Below are 16,427 nucleotides of genomic sequence, written 5' to 3'. Positions count from 1 at the left end.
GCAGATTATCTGTAATAAAAGCTGAGGGGAGAGACGGGGGAGAGAGGGAGAAAGAGAGTTAGCTGTACAGACCTCTCATTGCGAGGGATATGAATAGCCTTTGTTTTCACCACAACTCAGGGCTGTGTGGTCTGCCAACGTCTGGCTCTTATTATGGGGTTTGTGTCTGTGTGTCTGCGTAAGTGGCATGCACGTGTGTGAGTGCTTGTGTGTGTTGCTGTGTGTTTGTGCGCAAGGCAGAGCACATGGACGTGGAAAAATGTATATATGTGCAGGTGATTATATTTTCGAGAGGGTGAGACTCTGTGTGTGTGTGTGTGTGTGTGTGTGTGTGTGTGTGTGTGTGTGTGTGTGTGTGTGTGCATTTAAACGTTCCCACACATCTCAATGTGCTGTTTTCTCTCCGCTCCCGTTCGGCTAAATAAATGTGGCATGGGGTCTTGAGCTGGCACATGCGTGCGTGCACGCTTTTTTATCCGTAAAAGTTGTGAAATGAAATAGGATTTCACAGAACGGCACAGCGGCTGTGGGATTTGGGCTCCCTTCAGCTAAGTAGAGTGGGATAGGTTGATCCAATCAATGGCAGAACTGCAAGAAGAGCCCATTTCACAGCTCCGGGCCCTGCCAGAACCCTGCCTGCCTGCCTGCCTGCTTGACTTAGAATACAAATGAAGCTCCCTGAATGCACACTTACACACACGTGCATGCGTACACACTGGTACTTACAGACAGTCTGGCTGTGAATGTATAGTGCAAGAGTTGTTAGCAGGTGCTGCGCTCTCTGTGGAGAAATGAAACAGGCAGGGGTTGTAAGACTGTCTCACACCACACAGGTACAATTTAGTTGCTGTCTAACAAAGTGGGAGCAAGGAAACCCCTGTTTGATCAGGGGGATGTCAACACACGATTGTTCACAAATGTTTTCCCAGTTTTATTAAATTCTTCAAAGTCTTGTCTGTTTTTTAACTGCTTTATTAATCAGGGCTTGTTTTTCAAAGAACAGCAAATGTCATTGTCTGGTAAACATTGAATGAAATGTACACATTTAATTAGCAAATGGTAGAATATCTGGTGACTTATTGGCAAACACAGTCTAAAGTCACTAATGTTATGGAAATAAAATCACTATGCTACTAATCCTGAATAACCATCTCCTTGTCTTTTAGGCTACTGACACCTACCTGGTAAACGACGATCCTTCTAGAGGCCCAGGGATGCCTGAATGTTTCCTCGTGTCTGATACATATAGGGTATATACAACAACACACACAAACACACTGCAAGCTCTCTACATCTGTCCTTCTGATTGTATTTATGTCCCAAAATGTATTTCCTGGACACACAAACAAGCCCGTTGCATTCAGAATAACCTCCTCTTTCCCCTGTAAAGATTTACTGTAGAGGGGCGGAGGAGGGCGTTCATACAGCACAGTCATTTTTACACGGTCACACTTCACCATGGGGGATGTTGACCACTATATTACATTCTTTCTTTGGATATTGCATCGGAGCCTCTGGGGTTAATGTGTCCAGGAAACACATCCACATTTTTGGAGTGTTGACATTCTGATCTCTAGCATGCTCATATACCCATTTCCTGTAAACTCTCCCACATATCGTCATGGATGTCCTGAACTCGTCTGTCAACTGTGCTGATGTGTGGCAGCAGTGCTCTGCAAAAACACTGTATTTCCTCATGCAGTCAACCTTTCTGCGTCGCACACACACACACACACACACACACACATATATATATATTTTATTATTATTATTACTTTTTTATTGTTTACAAGGTATTACTTGTGCTTGTCAGAAGTTTGGCTTTGTCCGGACACGTTTTCTTTACATGGAGGACAAAGCCAGCAGCCAGTTATAACAACATCAAATGCAAAACATCACCAGATTGAAGTTGGGATTTTTTTGCAGGACGCTCTCTGTATATGATGTGTACTGCATCTGGTCATTTGATATATATTTGTAAAAATATTGTCCTTCAGTTTTAGTTTATAGATAACTTTGTCTGCCAGTAAAATACTTTGGCCAAAGCAATTAAGGAATGACAACATCAGACCAGAAAAAATATATCTACAACTTTTCTTCCTGTTGGGTACAAACATGGCAGAAATGCAGTAATCCAGACCGGTCTGAGTAAAAAATACGAGCAGCTATCGCACACAGTAAGCACATGAAAAGCAGCCGGCGTAACACATTGCTCAGCTCACACACTCAGATTGCAAACAGATCCATAGAGTCTCTGGGATCCACACTGTGTGTAATATGCTTGTCAGCCATAACGGCTAGTCAGCCATTTCTTTCTGACTGCATATGCCCGTATGCATTTGACTGGCGTGCTCTCTCCCAGAGCACACATAAACAGCTTACTCAAACAATATTTACACTGTACGGTGTAGTAAATGGTACAGTTACGCACATTTTCCTTTCACATTTTTCGAGCCTTTTGAAAGGCAGCCTCAACCACCTGTCGCACACATTTAGCATGCTAATGGCAGCGTCCGTATGCTACATCACTTTCAATATTTAATGGGCTAGCCAGAGGCAATGGTAAACAGCAAGTATATGGGCAGCGCCGTGTGTCAATGGAAGACCACAACATGCTAATTTTAGATCCACCATATGGTTTTTCTCGTGTGCTTTCTAATGGTAAACATAGACTCAGAAACCACCAGAGCCATGTGCGCTCGAGGGGCTTTCGTAGGTGATGGTCAGACCCGATTGTTCGGAGGGAAAACCGGATCATCAGTGTTTTGTAACTCCCGAGGTTGCTGTAGTTTGTTTGTTACGGCCAAGCGCCGGTGTCGAATACTGAGATGAACGTCCCGGGCCAAAACTGAAGCCAGAGACAAAGACGGGCCGGTAAGGACGAAAGAGACGTGTCTGTGATTAAAACGGCAGAAAGAGAGGAAGAACAGCGGTCGGTTATGAGAAGGAGAAAGCGGGGTCACTGAAGAGAACCACGGAGAATCAGAAAACGGGCTGGACAAAAAGAGAAGGAGCGAAATCTATGGGAGCACACAAAGGCTTTGGGGTTTGGGCCTGTGCCGTGTGGGGTGTGGTTTGGAAAGAGGAGAGACTCTGGGAAAGGAATAGACTACACCTCAATATGCTTCACTTTCTTTCACTTTTATTTAGTGCGTTCCTTCTCTTCTTTTTTTCAATCAAATTCGTTTTTCTAGTTGCTGGTGCCAACATATCTTTGACCGCAAGACATTTGGGGCCATGTATGTATATGCATGCATGTGTGTGTGTGTGTGTTTATACACAGCACTTTATATACACATGTGTGTCTGTGGTGTGAGTATCTAAGTATCCTACATAGGCTGAGGTCTCGTAAAGCTGCACAGCTTCATATCCCCCTGAAAAACTTGGCATCCGAGCACAAGGGTGACTTCAACCCCCAAAACCGCACCCTTGTGCTCATGTGCGTGCACACGTTTCGCAAGACTCGAGCGCACACACTCAGACATATGCACACACAGAAGTGTACACACAACTTCCAAGGCACACACACACACACACACACACATCTTCCAAAACCTCTCACAAGGCTCTCTCACACACATACACACACATGCACAAGGCCGGGGCTTATGTATAATTGCAGGCACTCTGCCTGCATATATGAGTTTGATTAGGCTGAGGAGCAGGCAGCGGGCGAGGATAAAGCCAAGCCTGATTAGAAACAGAGTGTATCGCTTCCATACAATAGGAGTCACAATGAGCCTGGTTTAGACCACTTCGCCCAAGTTCAGGTATCTTTTGTCTCCATATACACGTACAGTATACACCAGAATATGACTTGGATTTGGTTAAAAGGGAGAGGAAGGGGAATCCAAAAGGTATCACAGCTGAATAAATTACAGTCTTAGACACTGCAAATTTACAACTGGCTGCAATAACTTTGGACTTGTTTGGTTTCTCAAAGACATTCACAGAGGTCCCCAGAAATATTCAGAATATCTGGATGCTCTTTCTCTCTGGTAAATATTTATAACTTCCAGATGAGGAACTTCTTGTCCCAAAATGAACAGCCCTGAGCCTCCTCAGCCAAAGTGGAGCTGACAGAGTCGAGCTTCAAATCCAGCCGTGATAAACTGTTAATTGAATTTAAAAAAAGAAAAAAGAAAAAGGTCTACGTTTGAGCTTATCTTTCAGCTGCGTCAAATACTTTGTCCACGGCACATTTTTTCATTAAGATTATTGAATAGTGAAGTTAAGGATATGGGTCCTCTTCCACTTACAGTAAGACACGTGAATTAGTTTACTTTATGCGTGTGGCAAGCTGTAGGTCACCTTCCAGCTGATTTGCTGACAAAAAAAATTCACAACAGCAAAATCTGCGTGTCTGCGTTTTTCCATTTGGTTCACATTTGGGTTTGCATCTGCATTTCGCATAGCTTTTAGAGGCTGATTTATAAAACAGAATCCAAAAATATTAGCTTTAAAAAGATAATTTAAACTTCATGACATGACAAGTGCTCATTGGAATATTGCGATTGCACTGAACATGAAAAAAAATGTAAGTAACATGAAGTGTGTGTCCCCAAAAAAGGGAAATCTATTTAGACAGATAGATAGATAGATAGATAGATAGATAGATAAATAGATAGATAGATAGATGGATGGATAGATAGATAGATAGATAGATAAATAGATAAATAGATGGGTGGATGAATGGATAGAAAGATAGAAAGATAGATATATATATATATATATATATATATATATATATATATATATATATATATATATATATATAGATAGATAGATAGATAAATGGATGGATGGATGGATGGATAGATAGATAGATAGATAGATAGATAGATAGATAGATAGAATAAGAATAACATAATAACTACCCCCGGACAACTGTGACTTAAAATGGAAATATCAATAATATATGGAATAAAAATACTTTCAAAAACGATAGAGTGACTAAAGTCACCACTGAGCACCGCCATATAAGAGCCACCATGTGCTGCAGGAATTCTGTCAGGCGAAGCATGAACAGGAAAGAGGAAAATTCCTACGGTAAAAATGATCATTTCAAATCTACAGTTAAGTTTGTGTTGATCTGAGAGAGAGAGAAGCGGTTAGGAGAGAGAGAGAGAGAGAGAGAGAGAGAGAGAGAGAGAGAGAGAGGAGGAGGGAGGGAGGGAGGGAGGGAGGGAGAGCTGAAAAAACTTTCTCCTAAAGTTAGTGCGGAGCTTTCACTGAGTGAGGCGGGGTTTCAGCCTGGACTGAGCCACGGCGGCTTTGCAATGCGGCACCGCAGCGAATCTCCATCCAACTTTATTATCAACGACTCCAACTTTCATCTCTAGACACAACCATGTACTCTCCTTACTGCTTGACACAGGTAAGAGGGGGGGCGCCGCCGTTTACACGCTTCTCTCCGTCGCGTTCTTGTCTTTTTGTCCGGTGTCGTGCGCCGCCGGGTTGTTCGCTGTGTGCTTGTCCGGCGCTGCGCTGCGCTGCGCTGTCTGCTGCGCCGCGCCGCGCCGCTGCTTGTCGTTTGTTGCGTTTTAGGGACCTTTTTTCCAGCTCGGCTCTCTTTCCCCCGATAGTGTTTAACCTCCTCTCTCTCTCTCTCCCCGCGCTCTCTCTCTCTCTCTCTCTCCCCCTTTCTTTTTAATGGCACTCCTCCAACGGGCTTTCTTGTGCGTCTCAGTGCGCATGGTTTGGAGAGAAAATGGCGCTTCTCCCAAATCTATTTTATATAAAACGGAGGTTGGAGAAAGGGGAAGAAGGGCTTCGTTCCCCGGACAGTTGGCGGCTAAATGCGGCAATAAACGGCTCCATCGGCAAACACTGCAAACCACACGTCGGCTGGTCGTAGAACAGTTCGTGTTGTTCGTGCGGAGCGGGACTCGGACTCGCGGCGGTTGACGGAGCTGCCGGTCCCCGGTCACGGACCGGTCGTGGGGGCCTTCAGGGTCACCGTGGAACACATTCATAACTGCCCCCCTCGTTTGGCTTATTCTAATTCTGCAGCCTCGTTGTGAAAAAAAGAAAGAAAAAAGAATTGGATTTTTTTTTTGTTACGCATCCTAAAGGCGACAGAGAGGAATGATGGGCGTGTGCGTGGCTGCAGTTTGATTAATACTAAAAACATTTGACCTTTTGAGAAGCAACACAGCTCCCATCCTACATGTTATTTAAACAGTTCACTTGTTACACTGAAGGCAGAGTTAGATGGAGATTTGTAAGAGCTTCTCTCGGTTAATGAAAAAAAAAAAAACAACTCACTATCCGGTGCGTAATTTCTAAGGCCGTTCGGGACTGTGTCTCAGTTAGAGGGGACTCTAAGTGTTAGTTTTTTAATTTGCTTGTCTTAAACAAATACATGGTGAATAATATAATAAATACAATCACTTTGAATATGCAGCTTAGGTTTTTGTCAATATTTGCAACACTGGACTCAGTTTTGACCTTTCGGGCCTCCGCTCCGGACACACCTAGGACACTATACAGAGAAAAAGTCTGGAAATATATTTTCCCTCAGCCCAGAGACCCCGATGTTACCCTTGAATTGTTTTATATTTATATCACTTATAATAATCTTTCATTAATTACAACTCACACACTGATGCCGGGGGCCAAGTTAACCTTTTGGTCATTTTGACAAGAATGAAATAAACCCTATAAGCCTATATTTTTTTCATCAGAAAATATATTTCTTGTGTGCTGAGTATGCCTTATTGTTTAAATGCACGTATACCTATAGTTTTATCTGTAAATGTAACCAGATCACAACTGCCACACAGCAAAGGTCAAACTGAATGACCTTTTTAGTTTTTCTCACAGTTGTCTTTGATCATAATATATTTATGTGTCTGCAGTTATGTTTTTGTATTTTTATCAGGGTGTTACTCTCAGATTTACCATATTTTGTGCAGCCACTGCAGAGTTAACAGACGAGAGCTGCAGCTCTAGCCGCCGCATGTCCGTTTTTCCCTCTGCCGCTCGACTTATCACATTAGACACCGGAGCAAAAAGACATTTTAATGTTTCACTATTTTGTCTCGTCAACCACTGCTTTGTGGAAATGACCTTTTAATACCAGTATTTATTACTATGCTGTGTTTTTATCTATCTTTTTTTTCTTTTTTCTTCTTTTTAAATATGAGGTCAAACGCTTCAGTTAGTCAGGAGTTATACAGTGCAAGATATTTAATAATCATGCACTACAATTCTAATGCATTAATTTACACTGTGGAATATTTTTGCATTACAAACTCAGAGCTGTTCAGCTTTAGACTCATGGGTTAACATTTTTCATTGAAGCAGGGAGGTCATGGCCTGTCCCCCCTCCTTTCTGAGGCACATTGCTCAGCATTGCTGCTTGACGGGATAATAACCCATCATATGTATGTATTTTTCCAAAATGTATTTGAGGTCACGTTAGAACTACACACCACCAGTGATGCAGCAGACAAATTATAATCATTCCTTTCCTTAAACAGAGCAGAGGAGCTCCGTGGAAAACATGCAGTGTTATTTCAGGCCTTCTGACCAGACCTCAGTATAGCTTGTGTTCTCTCTGCCTCCATTTAGCTTCCATGCAACAAGAGGTCAGACCTGATCAAATGCAAAAGTAAATTTCATCAAATCCTCTTCTTCCTTTTTTTAAATAATTATTATTACTGTAATAAAGCCGCAGGCAGTGGCTGCATCAGAATGGTTTCCATCTCTCATAACGCGCCTGTCTGTTATTTCTCCTGCCCCTGTTCAGTTTCTCTTGACCTTCCCGCCGTCTGTGAGTTTTGAAACAGGGGGGGGGGGACATTTTTTCTAATCAATGCGGTCCATTTGATTTGCTCCGCCAAATAAGTCCAGCAGCCCTGCATGCTGCTGCTGCTGCTGCTGCATATTTAGTAGGCTACAGATAATTTTCCAAGCCTGGCGGTGGCTATGAGGCAGAGGTCCGCATCGAGTTTCCTCTTTCTTTCCATTAATTAAAATTAATTGGCAGCAGATCCTCTCACACGAGCGCCGCATGGACGCGTGCTGCCCATATGCGCGATACATATTGATCTGCTTTAGGCTGCTGTCGGTGCGCCTCCCGGTCCTCCCGACACTTATCAAGCGGGGCTGGTTTGTTTGTGTGTTCTCTTGCGTCTCCGTGTGTTCATATTTAGAGGATATTAAGATAACGCCGGTCCAAAACAATCAACTTGGAAAAACTCCCGTGCCTCCTGCCGTGGCACCTTTCTCATCCACGCCTGTAATTAAAAGTTAACTTGAACATGAATTTGTCTCAATCAGCCTGTTTTACTGATCTGCGGCTTCATGCTGCAAAAGGCACGGGTTTGCTTTTTTTTTTTTTTTTTTTTGTGTCCACACACATGCGCGTGGTGGATGAATTATTCTGAATGACTTGTGTGACTCCATCGACTCCTCTTTTCTTCTATCTTAGTCACGTCAATAATTCACAAACCACAGAAAACACGCAAAACCGGTGTAAACAATGTACGATGTTTTATTAATGGCCCCGGTACAGGTGACGGCCCCGAGCTGCCCAAAGTGGCGCGCGCGCCTTGTGCCAAACTGCACCGGGAGCTTTTTACGGGCCACGCGTGGCATTGTCTCACATCCCTGTGACGGAGACGCATTTGCATAAACTTTTAATGTGCTTTGAAGGTCGCCGAGGCGTCGTTAATTAAAACTTTGATGCGCTGCGTTTTGGATTCAATTATTTCAGACTTCAGTTAAGTCCCGCTTATCCAAATGAGATGTGGGCTGCTAATATACAGCGCGTCTCACGAGCAATGCCAACTTTTCAAGTTTTAGTTTTTAGTTTTTTGAAATATTTGTTTTACTGCAAACTCAGACATGTTTAACACTGTGCGGGAGATTGTTCAACTATTGCCGCACAGTTGACACGCGAAAAAAAAGAAGTTTTGTTTGCTCGTAAGCGCTTCATGCCTGGTTATTTGCAGTTCTAAAGTGGTTTTAGATTCGGAGATCAAATGAGTCCTTGAAATTCACTCAACCGTGCAGATTGGCAAAGCAGTTGAAAGCTGCAGTGAAAGCTATACATACTGTAGCCATGCACAGCAACAGAAGAAGAAGAAGAAGAAGAAGAAACCGTGGAGATTGGTATCTTTGGTGATGGAGATAAAGGCGCAGTGTTTGTGAATTATTGGAGAAACACGAAGTGTGTGGCTGCAGCTACATGTGGAGGCCACACAGTCAGTTTGTATATGATATATGGTCTTGCTGACATTTCTGATGTGCTGTTTTGCATTGCATTTCTTGTGTTTATTCTTATGCTGTGCTGTTTTTTGTATTTGTTTCTTTGTTCTAAAGGGACTATAGAGCTGCAAAATATTGTGTAGATATAACCTGGTAAGGTGCATCAAATGGTGGCATTCATGTCCCCTTTTGAATAAACAAGCAAATAGGTATATAAAGACATAAAGAAATATTTTGTCTTAAACATTTCCCAGAATTAAACACATCTTTCCACATTCCAATTCATTTTATTCTGTCCTATTCACCAGTATCAGTTCATTGTTGGTCAGACTTTCAAGACCTATAAGTTCAAACCAGGCTCCCGTAGCCGTGCGTGTGTGCGTGCGTGTGTGTGTGCATGCATACAGTATATGTGTGTTTTTTTCCCTCCCCTCGTTGTGGGACGATGGTTCTCCTGTGTCAGCCCTGGGTTCTGGTTTCACTGGGACCGGACGGTGAGGGCCATGGTACGGGTGTAAGCTGAGGTGGGCCTGCATGATCTGGTAACATACCAAACCTTACTGGTGTCGCTTTGTACCACACAGACACACACACACGCACACACAGACACACACTAATCCTGCTCACGCTGAGTTAGTTAGTTGGTAGGCAAAGCACAGGCGGCAGAGAATAGGTTTGCTCTAGTGGACGATAGGCTGGGTAAAAGTGGCATGCCAACTGTGCCAGGACGGCAGGCAGCTAGGCAGAACCCAGGGGTACATTGTGTTCCTTTTACTTATTCATCCTTTCTGCTGGACGCAGACCAGTTCCACCTTACACTGCTTGGCCCAGAGCGAGAGCTGGAAGGCAGGGACGGAGAGATGGGACAGAGGAAAGAGCGCGAAGAAGTGTTAAATGGCACTAACTTGTCCATGTCAGTCAAAGAGTGTCTGAATAAATTCTGTTTTATAAAGAAAAGAAAACGCACTTGATTTGTGGGAGGAACGTGTTGACTTGAGATTTTTTAAGTGAAGTAAAACTTTTGTTCAAATGTGTGAAATCACACATTTTCCATCATGTTTGTCAAGAATTAAATGTGTGTACATGAGAAAAATATTAGCCTTTTCTTTGTTGTATTTCAAGTATGAAGTATTTGAAGAGCCCTGAGCAAAATGCTGATAGCGCTTGCGGACAGTCCTCCCGTGCTTTTGTGCGTTTGTGTGTGTATCTGTCTTGGAGGTCTGTTAAATCCAACACTGTGTTGCTCTCCTCATCCCTTATCTGTGCAGTCTTCCTGACCACCCATAGAAAATGGATTTATCATGCTTAACTGAGGCAATTGGCACAACCGGGTAATAGGTGGCTGTTCCCCGGGTGGATGGGCCTGTGTGTGTGCATCCAAGTGTGTGTTAGTGTGTGTCCACGTGTGGCCTCCCGCCTGTCCTCCTCTGCCTCCTAGTGTGGATTAGGTTTAGGCTGATCTGTGGCCAGCAGAAGGAGGCGGCCCCTATAGCGGTCTCATGTTGGTCTGTGATATAGCGTGTTTACACAAACCATACAGCACCAACACGAACGGGCGCACACACACACACTGACACAAACTCGTCTGAAATCAGTCCGGACACTCACATATGTTGTAGACAGATAGAAGGAAAGATAGATGGCAGAGAAGCAGCAGAGTCTGAATCACGTCTGTGTGCTGAACATCTCTCTCAGGTTTGCCTCCGCCAGCTTTTGTCTTGAGAGTGGAAAGTACCCCAAAGCTAACTATATTCAATCACACTGCAGAGCTTTTGCGGCTTTAGTGCTCTGGTTTTATTTTGGGGTAAGAATTAGGTTTATGATATAAATGTGTCATTGACTAATAATTACAAATTCTCCCTTTGCAAAACCGCCATTATTTCTTCCTCATTATTCAGAGTGAATGGCGCAACCGCAGTTTATCATTATTTAACGTGGAGAAATGATCTAACGGTGAAAATGCGAGGTTACCCAGAAGGGATCGACGATATGAGGAGGGACTATAGCCAATGAACTGCACTCTTCTTGCAGCTGCCTGGGACAGACTCCCCTTCACCTTCACCCTGCTCCTCTTCCTCCACCCCCTCCGCCTACTCAATTAGCTCCCTTTAAAAGAGAAGTAACGGTTAGTGGGAGATGTGCATTGTTCGAGGATGAGCTTCAGTTGTTGTCCTTGTTGTTGTTGTTGTTTGTCTCACCCTCGCTCTCACTCTCTCTCTCTCCGTCTATCTCCATACCCCTCCTCCGTCGCCCCTTGGTGTGTTTTTCGTTCTTTTTGATTTTCTCAGGGGCTTTTTTTGTGGGGGTAACCCCACTGAATGGGACAATGCAGCCTAGCGTGAAATTAAAGCTCTTAGTTAGTTTGGAGTTGCTCAAAAGAGGATTTTACACATGCATGCATTCATACACTCTCCCATGCGCTATAGATATAGCTAATTAGAGGAAGTACACCCTATGTCGAGCATCAAGAGCCCAATTAAAAGAGTAGGGGAAACCTCGGTGCACAGGATCTAGGCCAAATCAGCCCTGTGAATGCATTTCTCTGCCGTGTGTGTGAACAGTATGTCTGCCTTCTTAATCCAGGCGGTAGAATATGGACACGGCTGATATGAGAAACGCGCAAGTTTCATTAGCATATGCATGTCACGTACTCAGTAAGTAACCCAAGAAAACAGTGGGATTGATCATCCTGACAGCGTCTGATTCGAAACAGATTGGACCGCTCCTGCTGACTTCTTCCAAGTCTCATTTTGGAAGCGGTCTCCAATGAAATGTCTGTCATGCATGCACATTAGAGTTTTTTGTTGTTCATGTCAAAGGCATTTATTTGTGCAATTCCCCAATGCAACGCTGGAGTCTAGGGACTGTTTTCCTTTGTCAGATAAGTTTGCATGCTCCTAGAACCATGAAGTATTACAAGGTTAAGTGTCGGCCTTTTAGGAGGAAAACAGCACAAACAAAAACTACTTACTGTTCTGCACGTAAAAGCCTTAATTTGTGCCAATATAAACATACTGTATCTTTAAATTATTGATGGAAATACAGAGGTCAGACACCATGCCCTGTTTAATGTGCGTGCGTGCGTGTGTTGTTGATGAGTGGTGATTTTAAAATTGTTGCAGCACTTAGTTATATTGGTATTAGATATATTTGTTAGGTCAGTATCGCTCCCTTGGGTGATGTGGACTGCTGCTGCTCTAAATACACACACACACACACACACAGACACAGACACACACACGCGCGCACACACACACACACACACACACACACACACACACAGTGTAACTACTGGTCAAAGAGGCATGCAGTCCCAGCAAAGCTGCCAGTGAATCCAGTTAGTGAGTCAGACTTTGTGGAACAAAGTGTGCTGCTCTCTGATCGCCCCCCCGCCCAACCCTCCCCTTCTCTCCCTCTCTCTCTCTCTCTCTCTCTCTCTCTCTCTGTGTCACACTTACTCTCTCTCCCATTGAGAGCACTGGCGGCCTGCCAGGGGTGGAAAAATCTATAAGCCATTGCGTAATATACCATATCTTTACCTTGGTTGAACCCTGCACAAGATCCACAGCTGTGTGAGCACACAAACAGAGAAATGAATGTGTTCATGCCGCCTCGTGTGCGTGTGTGTGAGAGAGAGAGAGAGAGAAATAGACAGACAGACAGAGTGAGAGAGACACAGAGTCGCTTCTTTGTGGCTAGTTTTCCGTGTGTACCCGCATATAAACAGTATCACACCATTTTGATCAAATGCTGCTGACTGTTTTTCAAGGAACACTGAGCATGGCGTTCTGATCACTTTCTCGAGTGTAATGCCAAGAGGAAAGCTGAGCTGCGGCCATATAAAATGTGTCTGTTTTTGAGGCGGCTGATGTTGTGAATGGGAACGGCTACGTTCACTTCATGTTTCGCTTTAATGACATATCAAGTCCATGACAACACCACTGTACCTCCAAAGCCCGTGGCCTAAGTAACCTTACCAGAGTTACTTGTTCTCCGTGCATCTTTAGGCTGGGCAACAGGCCGCTCATGTTTGTCGCTCTTCTTCTTATCTGCGGGTTCACAAGATTGCGTTGCGTTGTTTGGCACTGTGGAAGTGCATGTGTCCACCTCTCTCGCAGTGTGCACCTGCACCTGAAGCTTCTCTGGGATCTGTGAGTGTTTGAGCTCCTGAGGGAGTTTAATGTTTTTATTGGAGGCTTAAGTCACCAACTCATACTTTTCTCTTAGGTATTTTAGTCCTGCAAGTTCAAAGGTGTCTTCTCCGTCATGACCCCCTAATCTCACTCAGAGACGCACACGTCGAGCAACGCTTCGCCCCAACAGAAAGGCAGATGAAGACAACAATGAGCTGCTGCTTGCAAATTGCGTGGATTCCTCTGTGATAATTGAATTGAGATGAAATGCCAAACAATCTCTAATCAGTTCTCATCTTCACTAATATGATCCACTCAGCCAGTGATATTGGCCATCCCAATGTCACATGCTTGGAGAGATTCGTTTTTGATGGTGGAGATTATTATTAAATGGTCTGTAATGACTGCTGATAATCCCCATATGCAGCCGAGTACTGTGGATTCGCTGGGAGGCAGTTGTTTGTTAACGCACCGCTGCAGCCTAAAAACACATGTGTGTGTGGGACAAAAACCACAAACCCAACATGAGATCCAGGCCATTGTTTTAGTGCATGCCCGTGCTTAATTTTTACCGGCTTGCTTATGGAAATTTTTCAACAAACTTGTAACTTTTCAGCACTGAGCCGCCCATATTAGGCCGACTCACTCCCCTCCCATTCAGCTGCACAGTGTAAACGGTCAAACTGCATGGTGTGCTGATGGCGGTTACGGCTGTATGAGGGAGGTAGCTTCACTCGACGAGGTGGGGGAGGAATGGTGCATCATTTTTCACCTCATGCACTGTATATGTATGTATTTGTGTGTGTGTATACTGTGTGAACGTGAGGCTGACTGCTTATACGTTTGTGTTTATTGACTCAAAGAGACGGGCCGTGGCTGCGTACACTGTGTTGTACGGGTGGCAGGGGTCCAGGCTTGGGGGAAACGTGTGTGTTTAAAGTACACACAGGCCTAATTATGCTGATTTAAGCATTCTTGCGGTCCTCCCTCTGGCTTGTGGTGAGTTAACTGGCACAGGGGCGTCCAGCAGAGAGAGAGAGAGAGGGGAGGAGAGAGAGCCAGGGTAAATAGGGTAAGAGGAGAAGACGGAGGTAAAAAAGACGACGCTGCGTAGAGATATTAATCAAAAAAGAAGATAGGCAGAGTGAATGAGAAACGGTGGCATCGCGTTGCAGTGTAGTGAGGGTGACTACAGAGAAAAAAAAAAGTTTCCCCAGACACTGGGGAAACAGAGGAAAAACATACACTGCCGTCAAACTTCCCGGCAGTTTTTTTTCCCTCCTCACTTTGGGTTTAAGAGCGCGCCCGCTCTTCGTATTTATTTTTATATTCAGATGTTATGGATTGCTCCGGGAAAAGGCCGTACCTTTTCCCAGCAAGAGGAATTAATACTGTTTGAATGTTCTCTCCGGGGTCTAAAAGGAGGAATTTTGCTATGGAGTATGGGAGATGTATAAGTAAAAAACCTGACCACAGCTAAATAAACAAACTAGGGATGATTAAAAACTGACAGTTACAGTTGACAGTAACTAACAGACCGTGTTTGTTGACTCTCGCCTCTCTGGCCTGTGAGTTTGCACCTGCCTCCTGTCTTTTTATGCACGTGCATGCACCATGTAGTCGACTGTGTACAGTATGTCTGCAGAAAAAGTGGTAAAAACTTGGGAACAAACATTAAACTGCGAAATAATTAAAACTGAATTGGATATACAGGTGAAGTACAATTTAGCAAGCCCGTATATATGTAGTTCTGTGCGTGTGTTTGTGTGTGTGTGTGTGTGTGTGTGTGTGTGTGTATGTCGTGAGCAAGTCCTTCAACTCCACACTGTGACTTTGTTGCCTAAACAATATCCAAAACAAAAAGTCTGCAGGTTTGTTCTGCGACAGAGCAGAGCAGAGATTTATGACGTTGGCTCGTGTGTGTTCAGGCCGACTTTCACTCAGGTGATAAAATCCTGTTGGAGACGGCCGGTCAGTGTCGCCGGGTTCATTTGCTGCACCGTATGAGACAGGATCACCCAACACCAGAGCTCACATGTGATCTCATCTGAAAATATGCTCTCACATTTTTCTTGCACTTCATTTATATCTTTTTTTTCTCAAAGCCTCCCTCTTTCTTTTGCTCTCGCTTATCTCTGTTTTCTCTATCATCCCTCAGCTCCCAACTCCCGACTCACTGTCTCATTACATCTTTTACTTCAACTGTCTCTTCCTCCATTTTACCTCATTTTTTCCAGCCCCCTCCGCCGCTCCTGTCTTTCGTTCCCTCAGGAAGAGCCTCAATCTTATCTGGGATATGTTGGATTTGGTGAGCTTAAAAGCCACTTTACTGACTCCCTGTCTGCCTCTCCTGAGAACAGCTCGGGCTGTCTCAAACAGATTCACCAGTTGCCAGGCTTTGTCCGCTGGAATGCTTCTCATCAGGCGACTTTTTTACTCCCTATCACCTATTAATGCAAATCGCCTACCTGACCCCATCTCCTGCACCCCCCTGCTCTCTGTCTCGCTCTGCTTCTTTTCTGTTCTTCCAGCGACTAAAATGCTCGATATACACATATTGGGTTTCTTTGGTGATGTTAAGGAATGCTAATGTATCATAACCATATTACAGTACTTAGAGGGGTCAAATGGTGCCAAGCGCTATCTGGAGAATCAAATCTCTGCACAAGAGCCTTCTCTTCCCTTCAGATTGAAAAACATTGTCCCCATTTTGATTTTCCTCTCTGGAAATATATAAAGCTGAAAGTCCCTCTAAAATTCGCCCAAACAATGGCGTCGTTGTATTCAATAATGCAATTTCTTCAGAAATTGGAAAGCCAGCCTAAATAAAGATGAGGCCAAATCCTATTTAGCATCTGATTTTCTTTCTTTCTTTTTAGCGGCAGCTGAATAACTTGAATATTTCCCCACATTTCGCTATATGTTGTTTTCTGCAACAGTACTCATAGGACACTGTTCTGTCTCCTTTGTGCATGTGAAAAAGAAGTTTGGATGTTTTTCACATACTCGTGTTAGAAACTGGTCATCGCAGTTTTTAAAATATGAAAAAAAAAATATAAAAAAAAAATATTTTTAAGT

At 43.9% G+C, this 16,427-nt stretch overlaps 1 protein-coding gene across 10 annotated transcripts in view; it reads left to right on the top strand.

Moving 5' to 3' along the window:
• LOC118312495 (nuclear factor 1 X-type) overlaps positions 1-16,427 on the top strand; it is a 107,861-nt gene that overhangs the window by 6,537 nt on the left and 84,897 nt on the right. For 9 of the 10 annotated variants that reach the window (XM_035637123.2, XM_035637125.2, XM_035637126.2 and 6 more), the window contains exon 2: positions 1,167-1,250. In XM_035637123.2, the coding sequence (XP_035493016.1) occupies positions 1,167-1,250 (84 nt within the window). Of the gene's footprint in view, positions 1-1,166; positions 1,251-5,209; positions 5,378-16,427 lie in introns of those variants that run through there. The other variant, XM_035637122.2, reaches the window with a different exon arrangement.

The sequence above is a fragment of the Scophthalmus maximus genome, chromosome 8 (genome assembly GCF_022379125.1).
Source record: "Scophthalmus maximus strain ysfricsl-2021 chromosome 8, ASM2237912v1, whole genome shotgun sequence".
NCBI lineage: Eukaryota > Metazoa > Chordata > Actinopteri > Pleuronectiformes > Scophthalmidae > Scophthalmus > Scophthalmus maximus.
The sequence above is the reverse complement of the archived record's forward strand: the minus strand, read 5'-3'. Positions and strand labels throughout refer to the sequence as shown.